Below are 15,378 nucleotides of genomic sequence, written 5' to 3'. Positions count from 1 at the left end.
TCCCTTGAGATACAGAGTCAGGTGGAGCTTCCCTGCTGTTTCCTGGACCTTCCTTTTCTGGGGTCCCTAGATGGAAGGCTGACTTCAGGACTTTTTGTTGCTACTTGCTGACTCTTTAGAAGTCATTTTCTTTTTCTTTTTTTTTTTTTTGAGATGGAGTTTTGCTTTGTCGCCTAGGCTGGAGTGCGAAGGAGCCACCTTGGCCCGCTACAACCTCCTCCTCCCGGGTTCAAGCGATTCTCCTGTCTCAGCCTCCTGAGTTGCTGGGACCATAGGCACACGCCACCACGTCCGGCTAATTTTCGTATTTTTAGTAGAGATGGGGTTTCACTATGTTGGCCAGGCTGGTCTTGAACTCCTGACCTCAGGTGATCCACCCGCCTTGGCCTCCCAAAGTCCTGGGATTACAGGTGTGAGCCACTGCACCCAGCCTAGAGGTCACTTTCTAGCTTTGTTTCTCCCTACTAGTGAAGAAATGTACTTCTTTACATATATATAAAGATTTTTTGTTTTTGTTTTTGAGACAGGGTCTTACTCTGTCGCCCAGGCTGGAGTGCAGTGGAGCAATCATGGCTCGCCACAGCCTTGACCTCCCTAGGCTCAAGTGATTTTCCCACCTCAGCCACCCTAGTAGCTGGGACTAGAGCCATGTGCCACCACGCCTGGCTAACTTCTATTTTTTATAGGGATGAGGTCTCGCTATGTTGCCCAATCTGGACTCGAACTCCTGGCCTCAACCTGAAGTGATCCTCCTACCTCAGCCTCCCACAGTGCTGGGATTACAGGCATGAGCCAGTGTTCCTGGCTGGCTCCAGTATAAGCAGCATTTTCACTAGCAGGCCTTTTTCGCCTGATTTTTTTCTTTTGAGACGTAGTCTTGTAATGTCGTCAGGCTGGAGTGCAGTGGCATGATCTCAGCTTACTGCACCCTCCGCCTCCCAGGTTCAAACAATTCTCTTGCCTTAGCCTCCGAAGTAGCTGGGATTACAGGTGCCTGCCACCACGCCCAGCTAATTTTTGTATTTTTAGTAGAGACAGGGTTTCACCATGTTGGCCAGGCTGGTCTCAAACTCCTAACCTCATGATCTGCCCGCCTTGGCCTCCCAAAGTGCTGGGATTACGGGTGTGAGCCACTGTGCCTGGTTTGGCTTGAATTTTTAATTTTTTTTTTTTTTTTAATTTTTGAGACAGGGTCTCACTCTGTTGCCCAGGCTGGATTGCAGTGGCGCAATCACAGCTCACTGCAACCTCCGCCTTCCAGGTTCAAGCGATCCTCCCGTCAGCCCCCCTAGTAGCTGGGACTACTGGCATGCGCCACCACACCCAGCTAATTGTTGTATTTTTAGTAGAGACGGGGTTTCACCATGTTGGCTAGGCTGGTCTCAAACGCCTGACCTCAGGTGATCTGCCCACCTCGGCCTTCATAAGGGCTGGGATTACAGGCGTGAGCCACTGCACCAGCCTGAGTTTTTAATTTTTAAAGCCTTTTCTACCTTTCCTGGTCCTAGTTTTTATACATCCATTGGAGTGGAACCAGTGCTTTATGTCTCAGTTCTTTGTACATGCCTTGGTATTAGTTCTATCTATTGTTGCATAACAAGTTACCTCAAAATTTAGTGGCTTAAAACAACAGCGTGCATTTATTGTCTCAGTTTCTGTGGGCCAGGAATTTGGCAACCGCTTAGCTTAGTGGTTCTGCCTCAGGGTCTCTTGAAGTTGCATTAAGATGTTACCTGGGGCTACATCATCCTAAGGCTTGACTGATGCTGGAGGGTCCGCTTCCAGGGTACCTTCCCTCACTCATGCTGCTGGCAGGAGGCCTCGGTTCTTCACCGTGTGGCCCTCTCCATAGGGCTGCTGGCGTGTCCTCACAACTTGATGGGGGCTGGCTTTCTCCAGAGCAAGTGATCCAAAAAAGAGCAAGGTGGATATCTTTTATGCTCTACACTTGGAGTCATATGCAACCATTTCTGCACTGTGATATTGATTACGCTGTAAGCAGTAGTGGGGGCTTGAGTTCCAGGAGGCAGGGCTTACGGAGGGGTGGGGGGTTGTCTTGGAGGATGGATACCTAAACATTCTTCACTGAAGCCTGAAAGCAAAAGGAAACTCTAAAAAATGTTGGGGGGAGCACAGTGCAGTGCCTCATGCCTGTAATCCCAGCACTTTGGGAGGCCATGGCGGTCAGATCACTTGAGGTCAGGAGTTCAAGACCAGCCTGGCCCACATGGTGAAACCCCTGTCTCTACTAAAAATACAAAAATTAGCCAGGTGTGGTGGCACATGCCTATAATCCCAGCTACTCAGGAGGCTAAGGTGGGAGAATCACTTGAACCCAGGAGGCAGAGGTTGCAGTGAGCTGAGATCACGTCATTGTACTCCAATCTGGGCCACAGTGAGACTCTGTCTTTAAAAAAAAAAAAAAAAAGGCCGGGCGCGGTGGCTCAAGCCTGTAATTCCAGCACTTTGGGAGGCCGAGATGGGCGGATCACGAGGTCAGGAGATCGAGACCATCCTGGCTAACACGGTGAAACCCCGTCTCTACTAAGAAATACAAAAAATAGCCGGGCGAGGTGGCAGCGCCTGTAGTCCCAGCTACTCGGGAGGCTGAGGCCGGAGAATGGCGTGAACCCGGGAGGCGGAGCTTGCAGTGAGCTGAGATCCGGCCCCTGCACTCCAGCCTGGGCTACAGAGCGAGACTCCGTCTCAAAAAAAAAAAAAAAAAAAAAAAAAAAAAAAAAAAAAAAAAAAAGACGTGTAGGGAGCAGGTGGGATGAAGGATGAAGGAGGGGAATGTGATCTGAAGACTGTGATTTGTAGAGTCTCCAATTATATTGGCAATGTTTTAGTCAGCTGTGGGATTGTGGAAATTTGGTTTTCCATGTTTTTTGGTATGTTTTAAATTTTTATTTATTTTTGAGACAGAATCTTACTCTGTTTCCCAGGCTGGAATGCAGTGGCACAATCGTAGGTCACTGCAGCCCTGAACTCCTAGGCTGCAGTGATGCTTCCACCTCCGCTTCCCAAGTAGCTGTGACTATAGGCACTTGCCACCATACCCAGCCAATTTAAAAATAATTTTTTTTTTTTTTTTTTAACATGACCTTGCTCTGTTGCCTAGGCTGGTCTCAAACTCCTGGCCTCAAGTGATCTTCCCACTTAGGCCTCCCAAAATGTTGGGATTATAGGCATGAGCCACTGTGTCCAGCTTGTTTTTGATATGTTAAGAATAATGGGCCGGGCGTGGTGGCTCAAGCCTGTAATCCCAGCACTTTGGGAGGCCGAGACGGGCGGATCACGAGGTCAGGAGATCGAGACCATCCTGGCTAACACGGTGAAACCCCGTCTCTGCTAAAAAATACAAAAAAAAACTAGCCGGGCGCAGTGGCGGGCGCCTGTAGTCCCAACTACTCGGGAGGCTGAGGCAGGAGAATGGCGTGAACCCGGGAGGCGGAGCTTGCAGTGAGCTGAGATCCGGTCACTGCACTCCAGCCTGGGCGGCAGAGCCAGACTCTGTCTCAAAAAAAAAAAAAAAGAATAATGAAGTGGTGACTATTGAGTGCTTACCACATGTCAGATACTTGCCAGTATGTTACTGTACAAAAGTATATTTAGTACTCCTCAGAATGACCTTATAAGGTAGATATAAATTATCTCTGCTTTATAGCTGGCTAACCGGAGCTTAAAGTTGTAAGGTTTCAGTGAGATGATGCAGTCAGGAAGTAGAATTGGGACCTGACCCTAATTGTGTGTGTGAGTGTGCACTTTTATGTTTTCAGAACTCGTAACCATCATACCATACGGTTTCATTGTGAAGCTGGGAGACTTTAATGAGGAGTCATTGCTCTGTTAACCTAAAATGATGATGATACTTTCCTGGCTTCCCTACAGAAGCTGTCTGTGGTGGCCGTCTTGTGAGGCGGGGTGACTGCAGGGTGCTTGTGACTCTGCTTTGATGAAGCAGTAAAGGACACTGTTACGACTCATCCTAACTGGGGGCTCTGGAGTCATGGTGGGTGATGGGGTGCTAGGGGCAGAGGTGGGTGGAAGGGCAGCAGGCCTATGAAGGAATGTGCTGTGTTTGAGGAGATGAGAGGCAGGTGTGCTGTGGATCCGAAGCCCTGTGCAGAAATTTTCGCTGGTTGAAGAGCTGAGGCCCTTGGAGCTTGAAGAGTTGGGCATGGGTGGGCTCATGGAGTGGGTCATGGCAGCAATCAGGGCAGGGCCTGCTGGGTTGGGAGGGATGTGGCAGGAGTAGGCATACGCAGGGCTGGGGACAGGGACCCCACAGGGAACACTGGTGGAGTGCTGGAGGTCAGAGCCAGACCTGGAACTTCAGAAGGTGCCCTTGAGGTGGGAGGTCCCAGGCAATTAGGCTGGGGGTGTCTGCAGGTTGTCTAGAGAGGTGGGTGGGCATTGGTGGATGTTGGTGTCCAGGCCGGGGTGAGGACAGGAGGGAGTGGAGCCCATGACTCATCCAGGCAACAGGAGGGCAGATGGTGGGGCCATAGGAGGCTATAAGAAGCCATCTGTGGTGACTATCTTGTGAGGAGGGGTTTGGGTTTGGGGGCAGAGGTTACCTGTATTGGCTGGGCAGGTGGTAGGTCCAGGTGGTGATGGTAACCAGCCAACACTAACCTGATGGTTCCTTAGCACTGCCAGGTGGAGTGTTACTGCCCCATTTCACAGAGTGGAGGCAGAGACAGTGGTGGAGTGTTACTGCCCCATTTCACAGAGTGGAGGCAGAGACAGTGGTGGAGTGTTACTGCCCCATTTCACAGAGTGGAGGCAGAGACAGTGCCTTCACTCGCCAAAGTCCACGGAACTACCTAGTAGAGGAGCCAGCGTAAGAGCTGGGTCTGGCCCTGGAGCATGCTGGTTGGTACCGAGCCAGTCAGCAGACTGTTTCCAAAGGGCTGGTGAGCAGTGAGGGCTCTGTTCTGACTGCTCAGCTCTGCTGTTGTGGCAGGAAGACAGCCATGGGCAGCATGGGAACAAATGTGTGGGGCTGAGATCCATAAAACATTGTGGACACTGTTGTTTGAATTTCCTGTAATTTTTGTGTCATGAAATATTATGACACTTTTCAGACATTGAAGAGAAGCAGGTGGTGGGTTACACCTGGCTGGCAGGCATTAGTGTGTCAGCCCTGTGCCCTGCTCTCAATATCCGTGGCTCTCGGACTTGGGGACACATTAGCAACCCCTGGGAAATCTTTAAATCACTGAGGCCAGACCTGCCGGATTGGGTTGATCTTGGGTGGGACCTAAGCACCATGGGATTTCAAACCCCCAGGTTATTACCAGGTGCAGCCAAGGCCCCAGCATCAGACTTCAGTGTGTCTGCGGATCATCCTGGAGACCTTGTAAAAGTACAGATTCCTGGTAGGCAGGTTGGGGTGGGGCCTGGGAGTCTGCATTTCTAGTATGCTCTGGGTATTGATGCTGGCAGCCCTCGTGTGGCTGGCGAGTAGGGAAGCCTCGTCTCTTGGCTGTGCAAGGTTGTCTCCGTGTGCTGACCTGGGCTGTGACAGAAGCTAGCTTGCACTCTTTGGTGTGTGCCTTCACCCCTGTCCAGCGCCTGTACGTGAAAGACGAGAGTGGGTACTGCCCAGTGAGGATGCTGAGCTGAGCCCACCTCCATGCTCAGGGGCGGCGTTCGTTCCTGTGGCACTGGCTTTACAGCTAATTTTTCAGGGATGCCTAGAGGCTGGGTCTTAAGTTAGTTAGTGGTTTTGGAAAAGTATGTATATATTTTTGTCATGTATCGTTTCCAGCATTTACAGAAGTAGAGTTGAATTGTTTTCACTGGCACTGTTCTCATGTATGAGTTTTTAGTGAGTCACAGCATCAGTTAAGCACTACTTTTCTTTCTCTCTTTTTTTTTTTTTTTTTTTTTTGAGGCAGAGTCTCGCTCTGTACCCCAGGCTGGAGTGCAGTGGCGCGATCTCGGCTCACTGCAACCTCCGCCTCCTGGGTTTACGCCATTCTCCTGCCTCAGCCTCCCGATTAGCTGGGACTACAGGCCTCGCCACCACGGCCAGCTAATTTTTTGTATTTTTTGTAGTAGAGACGGGGTTTCACTGTGCTAGCCAGGATGGTCTCGATCTCCTGACCTCGTGATCCGCCCGCCTCGGCCTCCCAGAGTGCTGGGATTACAGGCGTGAGCCACCGCGCCCGGCCCAGTTAAGCACTACTTTTCTTTGAAGCTTTTATGGACATAGTTCCATGATGTGGGAATAAAAATGCGACACACTAAGTTCTAAAGGGCCATGCATTTAATTTCATGCAAAACAAAACCCAGTGAGTTTTACGGATTTAACTTCTCATTGCACCTTCTCCCGTGCCCACAGGTGGTGGCTGAGCACCCAGATGCTTCAGGTGAGGAGATTGAAGAGCTGCTCAGGTCACAGTGGAGTCTGCTGAGTGAGAAGCAGAGAGCGCGCTATAACACCAAGTTTGCCCTGGTGGCCCCTGTCCAGGCTGAAGAAGACTCTGGTAAACATAGCATTATGCTGGTGTCCTCCGCTTGAGTTGATGTGTGTAGTGTAGCAAACTGAGCTCTGGTCTTGGAACTGTAGGGAAGTGTGTCCACTCTCCCCGTTTCTGACCCGTGGGGTTTGGACCAGCGGTCCAAGTGTGTGTGGTCACAGTAAAAACAGCCTCTGCCGTCTGTGTTTCCTGGCTTATGAGAGCTATTCTGTGTGGTCCTGACTGGCCTGTGGCTCCCTTGCTCTCCTGCTCAAGTTGAGCAGCCACTGTGGTCACGGCTGCTGATGGGGCTGTGTGAGAGAGGACAGAAGAAGGAAGGGGAGGGAAGGTTGTCTCTTGGATTCCAGGCTTACATGATATGGTAGCATCAGCCTTCAGGCCTGTGACTTCCGAGGAGGCAGCACTTCCCATGCTTCTGAGAGCGACCCTCCTGGTTTCGGCTATAGTCTGCACCTTACAGGGGCCTGGAGTGTGGGCAGCTCCTGGCCTGTTTGCCCGAGAGCTCATAGCGCAAGAAGGGTGACTGGACTGACCTTGAATTCAGGTGTCCTTTGGTCCTTCCTAGGCCTTCGGCTTAGAAAACAGAAAGTGCTACTTTGCCTTGGGCAGAGCTGACACTGTAAGATTTGAAGATGTGTAACAATGGTTAGATTCGTGATATGTGTGTGCTTGGACACAAATTGTGGAAGACTGATATTTGAATGTAAAAATAAGTGACATATCTGGGTATCAATGTAAAATACCAAAGTACTGTATCTCTGAAGATTCATCATTGAGGAGCTCTGGAGAGACCAAACATAAAGTGTTTCAAGACTCACCTAAAAGAAAGTCGGAGCCCAGAAGCGATAGGGTCTGGTCACATGTGCTGCTGTCACCTTTCTCTTTATCAGATGTTTTCCTCTTGATTTAGGTGTTTCTAGATCTCTTCTTCAACTATCTCATTAATCTTGAATTTTGTTCAGTTTGCTCAGTGTTCATTGCAAATACTGTAATTTAGAATAGCAAGGATATTTAGGACTTGTATATTTTCTTGAAAAGAAAATATTCCTCACTCTATCAATACGCTAAATTTAGAGACATGTTCCCTTTAAATGACTGGCTTATGTAAAAATGAGCCAGCTCTTCCTGAAGCCAGATTCAGCTTACCCTCGAAGTGTAAGCATAAATTTGATGGTGTTATATTTTGCTGAGTGCTTAGTGGATAGAAGTGACAGGTGAGTTTCTGCCCACAGTGTGTGTCAGGTGTGTGCAGGTTCTTGGGTGCCCTTTAATCCTGACTCTCAGGTGACCCTGGTGCTAACAACTAAGATGGCACACCACATCTTTGTCACGCGCCCATGGCCTCAGTGTTAGAAATCTACACAGATGTCTGGGCACGGTGGCTCATACCTGGAATCCCAGCACTTTGGGAGGCCAAGGTGGGTGGATCACTTAAGGCCAGGAATCTAAGACCAGCCTGGCCCACATGGTGAAACCCCATCTCTACTGAAAATACAAAAAAATTAGCCAGGCGTGGTGGCGCATATCTGTAATCCCAGCTACTCGGGAGGCTGAAGCATGAGAATCTCTTGAACCGGGGAGGCAGAGGTTGCAGTGAGGCAAGATCACGCCACTGCACTCCAGCCTGGGCGACAGAGCAAGACTCAGTCTCAAAAAAAAAAATCCAGCCAGGCACAGTGGCTCGTGCCTGTAATCCTGGCACTTTGGGTGGCCGAGGTGGGCGGATCACCTGAGGTTGGGAGTCCGAGACCAGCCTGACCAGCATGGATAAACCCCATCTCTACTAAAAATACAAAATTAGCCGGGCGTGCTGGCACATGCCTGTAATCCCAGCTACCTGGGAGGCTGAGACAGGAGAATTGCTTGAACCTGGGAGGTGGAGATTGCAGTGAGCCGAGATTGTGCCATTGGATTCCAGCCTGGACAACAAGAGCGAAACTCCATCTCAAAAAAAAAAAAAAAAAAGCCCGAAAATCCATATAGATGGATTGTTGCTTATTTCTGTGAGAAACGGCTGCTGCTGCCTCATCCTGGATGAATGGAGAGGTGCTTAGGAGGTACTGTGTCAAGGACCTCGCCTGTGGGAAACCAGAGGTGCGGGGCTGGCGTTGTGCTCATGAACAGGTGTTCTGAAGGCAGACCTGCCTGAAGGGGTCCTCGAGAGTTTGGCTGACTGTGCCATATGGTGCCTATGCTTGGCAGTGGCTGAGCAGGTCCTGCTGCCGACCATTCCATGGGCTTCTTCCTCAGGCCGCCTTTATGCCAGCCTGCAGCAGTGTGGCCAAGAGTGGAGCTTTCATGAGGGCTGCTTACCTGACCCCCATCACGCCAGGCTGGAACTGCAGCTGGTAAGGGCCCCCATGCTCTGGCTGCTGACTCTTCTTTTGCATTGGCCTAGACCCGAGGTGAGGCTCTGTGAAAGCATTGGCACCAGGGCCTGGACACTTACTTGTAAGTCCAACTGAGGCCTTGCTGGACCCTGTGGAGCTGAGCACTCTTTTGCTGGTGTCTTCTGTCCCAACAGTAGTGAGGCTTGAGGGTGACAGTGTCCTTCAGGGCAACAGTGTCCTTCTGCAAGATGTTTTATGAAGAGTCCATTAATAAAAACCCTGAACCTGTCTGTAAAGCAGTCATGCAAATGAAAATATTGGATTTATATTTAAAATCAACATTGGCATGTTGAAATTAATCATCTGTCTAGAATTTGCACTCTTATTTCACACCTTACTGTCTTAGGTCGGTGTTGTTTGGATGCCTTAGGTCTTGGATTAGCGGCTATTCCTGGGAACACCTAGCACATGGCACAGTTGAGCAAACATGGAGGAAACTGTTAATTTGCATATATAAATGTAGTGTTACTACTTAACATGGTTCTTTAAGGAAATGTTTAAAAAGTAGCAAGTGGTTTTTTTTTTTAAAGTTCAACTTAAATTCCACAAGTCTTTGAATGTTAGTAAGGAAAAGATTTTTTTTTTTTTTTTTTTTAAAGACAGAGTTTCATTCTTATTGCCTAGGCTGGAGTGCAATGGCACGATCTTGGCTCACTGCAACCTCCACCTCCTGGGTTCAAGTGATTCTTCTGCCTCAGCCTCCCGAGTAGCTGAGATTACAGGCATGTGCCACCATGCCCGGCTAATTTTGTATTTTTAGTAGAAACGGGGTTTCTCCATGTTGGTCAGGCTGGTCTCAAACTCCCGACTTCAGGTGGTCCACCCACCTCGGCCTCCCAAAGTGCTGGGATTACAGGCATGAGCCACCCCACCTGGCCCGATGGCTCACACTTATAATCACAACACTTTCAGAGGCTGAGGTGGGATGATCACTTGAAGCCAGGAGTTCAAGACCAACCTGGGCAACATAGTGAGATCCTGTCTCTATCTTTAAATAAATAAATATAAAAGTAATAAAAAAGAAAGTTCTGGAAGTCTTTTAGGGTAAGGTGAGTTACTAATTGGACAAAAATATATTGCATACTTGCTGTGTGCTCAGGTTTGTTTACAAAGGTTCAGATAAGCAGTTTTGTAGATAAAATGTAAGTCTGATATTTGAAAACCATTTATTACACCCCTGTCCTGGGCACTGTGGTAGCCTTGGGGGGATTGCTGAATAAGAAAAGCAATCCTGTCCAGGCGCAGTGGCTCATACCTGTAATCCTAGCACTTTGGGAGGCCGAGGTGGGCGGATCATGAGATCAAGAGATCGAGACCATCCTGGCCAATATGGGGAAACCCCCTCTCTACTAAAAATACAAAAATTTGCTGGGTGTGGTAGTATGCGCCTGTTGTCCCAGCTACTCGGGAGGCTGAGGCAGGAGAATCGCTTGAACCTGGGAAGGGGAGGTGGCAGTGAACTGAGATCACGCCACTGCATTCCAGCCTGGGGAACACAGCAGGACACCATCTTTTAAAAAAAAAAAGAAAAGAAAAGCAATCCTTGGAATCCTTGGCCAGGCAGGATGGCTCATGCTTATAATTCTGGCACTTTGGGAGGCCAAAGTGAGCTGAATGTAATCTCTAAGGTTAGATACAGTCGCCAGTTTTTTTGTTGTAAAGAGATTTGATCTGTGAGACATAAGCCCTGGAAATCAGTAGGGTTACAGGAAACACATCACGCTGGATCTGTATGTTGAATGCCCTGGGTATGTTCTCACAGTGCTTCGAAGGCAGCTTTTGGAGTGGTTTTCATCTACGTTTTCCCCATCCCCCATTCCAGGTAACGTAAATGGGAAAAAAAGAAACCACACAAAGAGGACACAGGACCCTACAGAAGATGTTGAAGTTGAGGACACACCCAGGAAAAGACTCAGGACAGACAAGCACAGTCTTCGGAAGGTAATTGTGTTCCAGGTTTGCCCGACCTGTCAGTGTGTATGCTGCGGGACTCTTGGTGCCACTTTTTCCCTGCATGGGAGCACACACGAAATGCGGGTGGCGGTACACTCAGCTCCTCCCAGGCTGGTATTCAGCAGAAGGCTTGCATTGCTCACAGAACCCCATTGAGAAAGGCTGCTTAAGAAAGCAAGTTCTTACCCGCCAGGGGTGTTATCACAGAAACTGATGATATGTTGCTTTCCAAGAAAACAGACATCCAAATGCTTTGAGTAATACTTGTTTTTTAGATTGGACAAAATTGTCATTAAAAATGACCTCTTCGGCCAGGTGTGGTGGCTCACGTCTGTAATCCCAGCACTTTGGGAGGCCGAGGCAGGTGGATTGCTTGAGGTCAGGAGTTCAAGACCAGCCTGGCCAACATGGCGACACGCCGTCTCTACTAAAAATACAAAATATTAGCCGGGCGTGGTGGCATGTGCCTGTAATGCCAGCTACTCAGGAGGCTGAGGCAGGAGAATCACTTGAACCTGACAGGCAGAGGTTGCTGTGAGCTGAGATCACGCCACTGCACTCCAGCCTGGGCGACACAGCAAGATTGTGTCTCAAAAAAACAAAACCCCAAACACCATAACCTCTCTATAGGGCTTATTATTCAGGATGTAAGTAATGAACTGGCATGAACGTCCATTAAGGATATGTGTTACATGTCAGTAAAAAAGTCAACAATTCATTAAAGGCAATGAACCTAGATTTTATAGACTCATTTTAGTTCATTAGTAATTCATGTTATTGTTTACTGAATGGGAATACTAAACAGCTGTGCAGGAAAAGGGCAGCATAGCTACAAAGCCAGCCCCTGGTCCTTGTGCTCCTCACTTACTGCCAGCGTGTGTCCAGGGGCACAGTTTGCCTGGTGCCTGCAGGGGAGTGAGACCAACCAAGCAGGCCCTGGGTTATCCTGTCTAGCATATGGTGCCATGCATGTAGAAGACGTGAGCCCTTTTCCGTGTATGAAGTAGTGCCATTCATTTCAGCTGTCTCAGATGTCCGTCCAGTTAACTTTTTCATGAACTGAGACTTTAATTAGACTTAGTACTTTGAATTTCTATTTTATTTGATAATAGTTCTGGCTGGGTGTGGTGGCTCACCCCTGTAATCCCAGCACTTTGGGAGGCTGAGGCAGGTGGATCACCTGAGGTCAGGAGTTCGAGACCAGTCTGGCCAACATGGTGAAACCCCATCTCTACTAAAAATACAAAAATTAGCCAGGTGTGGTTGCACATGCCTGTAATCTCAGCTACGCAGAAGGCTGAGGCAGGAAAATCACTTGAACCTGGGAGGCGGAGGTTGCAGTGAGCTGAGATTGCGCCACTGCACTCTAGCCTGGGTGACAGAAGGAGACTCTGTCTCAAAAAAAAAAGTTCTGACAGAGTAGTTGTATATTTGTGATTTTGAGTAAAGCTTCATTCTGTCTTTCACTGATCTAAATTAAAATGTTCTTTTTATTTCAAAGAATGGAAAATAAATCTCACATTGCTAAGGTGTAAATATGTGGACACCATATCATTCATCTTATTTCTTTAAACTCGTATTTATAGTTGAGAGGAGCAGGCAGGCCCTGCCCCATTTTTCTGGCCAACAGAACATTCTTCTGGGGCACCTGCCATCAGGTGAGGTTGTTGAGCGAGCAAGTGTTCAGCAGTAAGCTAGGTCAGATTCACCTGTAGTCACTAAGGTTTATAGTTACCAGGAAGCGTGCACTTAATATTTGCTCTGGTCGCCTAAGTTTTTTTTTTTTTTTGAGAGTGAGTCTCACTTTGTCACCCAGGCTGGAGTGCAGTGGTGCAATCTCAGCTCACTGCAGCCTCCGCCTCCTGGATTCAAGTGCTTCTCCTGCCTCAGCCTCCTGAGTAGCTGGGATTACAGGTGCGTGCCACCATGTCCAGCTAATTTTTTTGTATTTTTAGTAGAGATGGGGTTTCACCATGTTGGCCAGGCTGGTCTCAAAATCCTGACCTCAAGTAATCCACCCACCTCCGCCTCCCAAAGTGCTGGGATTATAGGTGTGAGCCACTGTGGCTGACCAGGTTACCTTCTATTAAAGTAGCCCTTTGCTGGCAATCATACTGAAACTGATTGCTTTGAAATATTTGTGTAAATAGTATACCTAAAAAATACGTGACCCTGGAAACTCAAAATACTAAAATTCACATTAAGTGGCTAGTAATGTTTTATTAGCTACTATCTCAGGAGATAGCACATGATAAAAAGAAGTAGTGGTGTCTCTTCAGATTTGGGTTTTATAAACCTGATCCAAACCACATATGACACCCAATGTGCACTGAGCACTTCTGACATGCTGGGCACCGTCTCAAGTGCATTCTCCTGTCACCTTGTGCATGATCCTCTGGACTCCACACCACTGCATCCTGTCTTACCAGCTCTGGTTCCAGGCAGGTGGGTAAGTTGGGTATGAGTGCAGGAGTGGCAAGTCGTTCCCTGGGCAGCACTGCTCTAGTGCTCTGGGGACAGGGCATTTTTCAGCCACACCCTTCAGAATCTCGGCCCTCGATAAAAGCTTCATGATCATTTCTCCCTTTTTTTGCTTTTCTCAGTTGTGACATATTTTACTGATGATCCTTGTTCATTAGGTGTATCGGGAGTTTGTCTAAAAATTGGAAATCCTCAGTGTAGTGATACTAGTAATGTTGGTCCTGACTTAGCAGAGCTGAGTCTAACTTAATTGGGCACCTCTTGAATGGAAGGATCAGTTTTTCTCATGTTCATGCTCTGCTCTGGGTTCAGTGGAGAGTCTAGGTGCATGTTAAATACGACTTGTATCAGGTGTCTTAACCACATGACTGCAGCAGGTCTTGGCGTGGCCCCACCCACCTCGCCCTCCTGACAGATGCGAGAGCGGGAGGTGCGAAGAAAGAATCAGTCCAGATTGTGAAAAAAAGTCTGAGATTGGGCAACCACGGATGACTTGTGTGTGGAACACATTTCCAAAGGAAGAAGTTTCTGCCACGAAACTTTTCAGCAACCTGTGTTCATTCACATGAGGAGATTTTTTCCTTTCTTTTCCTTTTGTTGTTCTTTTTCTTTTTCTTTTTTTTCTTTTTTTCTTTTTTTCTTTTTTTTTTTTTTTTTTTTAAATAATAGAGAGACACAATCACTGACAAAACGGCCAGAACAAGCTCTTACAAGGCCATGGAGGCAGCCTCCTCGCTCAAGAGCCAGGCAGGTAATGTGGTCAGCGCCCTTTCCTTCTTGGCTTCTGGGTGCCCAGGCTGGGCTGGGTGGGCGGGTTGAGAGTGTGAAAGGGGAAGGCCGGGGCTGGTGAAGGGGAACAGGCCAGGGGAGGAATCCACAATTAAGCTAGGAGTGAAAAAGAAGGAAGGGAGGTTCTCTTGCAGTTGAAAAATAAACTGTTTTAATGTGTATGGCTGTTTTGAAGGGTTTGGCTAAATTTTATTGAAGTTACTTTTTACTTGGCTCTATTATTTTCAGTTTGAAATTTTACTAGAAAAGTGATTTCAACTAGAAGTTTTCAGGTTTCTTGATGGTGCCAGTTGCTACTGTAGATTCTGTCACCCTTCAGTACCCTGACCCTCTGCATGTAAGCTAACAGTAAGGGCTCGTTATTTATATTTCACATGCTAAAGAAACTAGCTTAAAACATATATGAAAAATAACTGCCAAAAAATAAGAGGGGAAATTACACTTCCTTTTACCTTTTAGGTATCTTTTTGAAATACCTGTTTGATCCCTTATTGAAGAAGTCATACCTTCTCCAACTCTTAATTAAAAGGAAAACAAAACCTTGGGGGAGGAGAGTGAGGGGGGTTGGGAATGGCTCTGTTTTTCTTGTTTTGCATGAGGTGCTGGACTGGCTTTTAAAAATCGGTTAAACAGACTCTTTTTTTTTTTTTTTTTTAAACATTTGTGAGCAATTGGACATTTGAACACCAGCTGATGATATAAGAGCATTATTACTTTTAAGCATGAGAGTAGTGTGGTTATATGTAAGACTTCAGGTTTAGAGATTTGTGCTAAACTTTTTATAGATGAAATGATATGTCTGAGATTTCCTTCAGAATAATCTGGCAGGGGGACATGGAACCAGATATGGATAGAGCCGTGCTGGCCCCAGGTTGATGTTTTTGGGGGCCAAGTAGTGAGGACATGGGGTTCATTGTACAGTTTGTCTGCTTTTGTTTATGTTCAGATTTTTTCCATGATAAAAAGCCAGAAGGACAAAGGAATTCAGAAGATTCATCTTTAGAACTTCACTTATTTGAGGGGTAATTTTAAAGCAGTAAAAAGATTAAGGGTTTATGATTTGAAACTTTACAAACCAAAATTATTTTACAGCAACGAAAAATCTGTCTGATGCATGCAAACCACTGAAGAAGCGAAATCGGGCTTCCACGGCAGCATCTTCAGCTCTTGGGTTTAGCAAAAGTTCATCTCCTTCTGCATCCTTAACTGAGAATGAGGTAAAATAATAATAATAACAGTAACCATGGCATTGGTATGAAGGCCATTTAGCTGCC

At 47.5% G+C, this 15,378-nt stretch overlaps 1 protein-coding gene across 6 annotated transcripts in view; it reads left to right on the top strand.

Moving 5' to 3' along the window:
* The window catches only part of NSD2 (nuclear receptor binding SET domain protein 2), a 112,749-nt gene that overhangs the window by 57,156 nt on the left and 40,215 nt on the right, over positions 1-15,378 (top strand). For all 6 annotated transcript variants that reach the window (XM_011744853.3, XM_011744854.3, XM_071093921.1 and 3 more), the window contains exons 6-9: positions 6,353-6,497; positions 10,704-10,822; positions 13,985-14,066; positions 15,197-15,321. In XM_011744853.3, coding sequence (XP_011743155.1) covers positions 6,353-6,497; positions 10,704-10,822; positions 13,985-14,066; positions 15,197-15,321 — 471 coding nt within the window. The remainder of the gene's footprint in view (positions 1-6,352; positions 6,498-10,703; positions 10,823-13,984; positions 14,067-15,196; positions 15,322-15,378) is intronic.

Source organism: Macaca nemestrina, chromosome 3 (genome assembly GCF_043159975.1).
Source record: "Macaca nemestrina isolate mMacNem1 chromosome 3, mMacNem.hap1, whole genome shotgun sequence".
In the NCBI taxonomy this organism is placed as follows: domain Eukaryota; kingdom Metazoa; phylum Chordata; class Mammalia; order Primates; family Cercopithecidae; genus Macaca; species Macaca nemestrina.
This window is presented reverse-complemented; position numbering and strand designations above follow the sequence as displayed.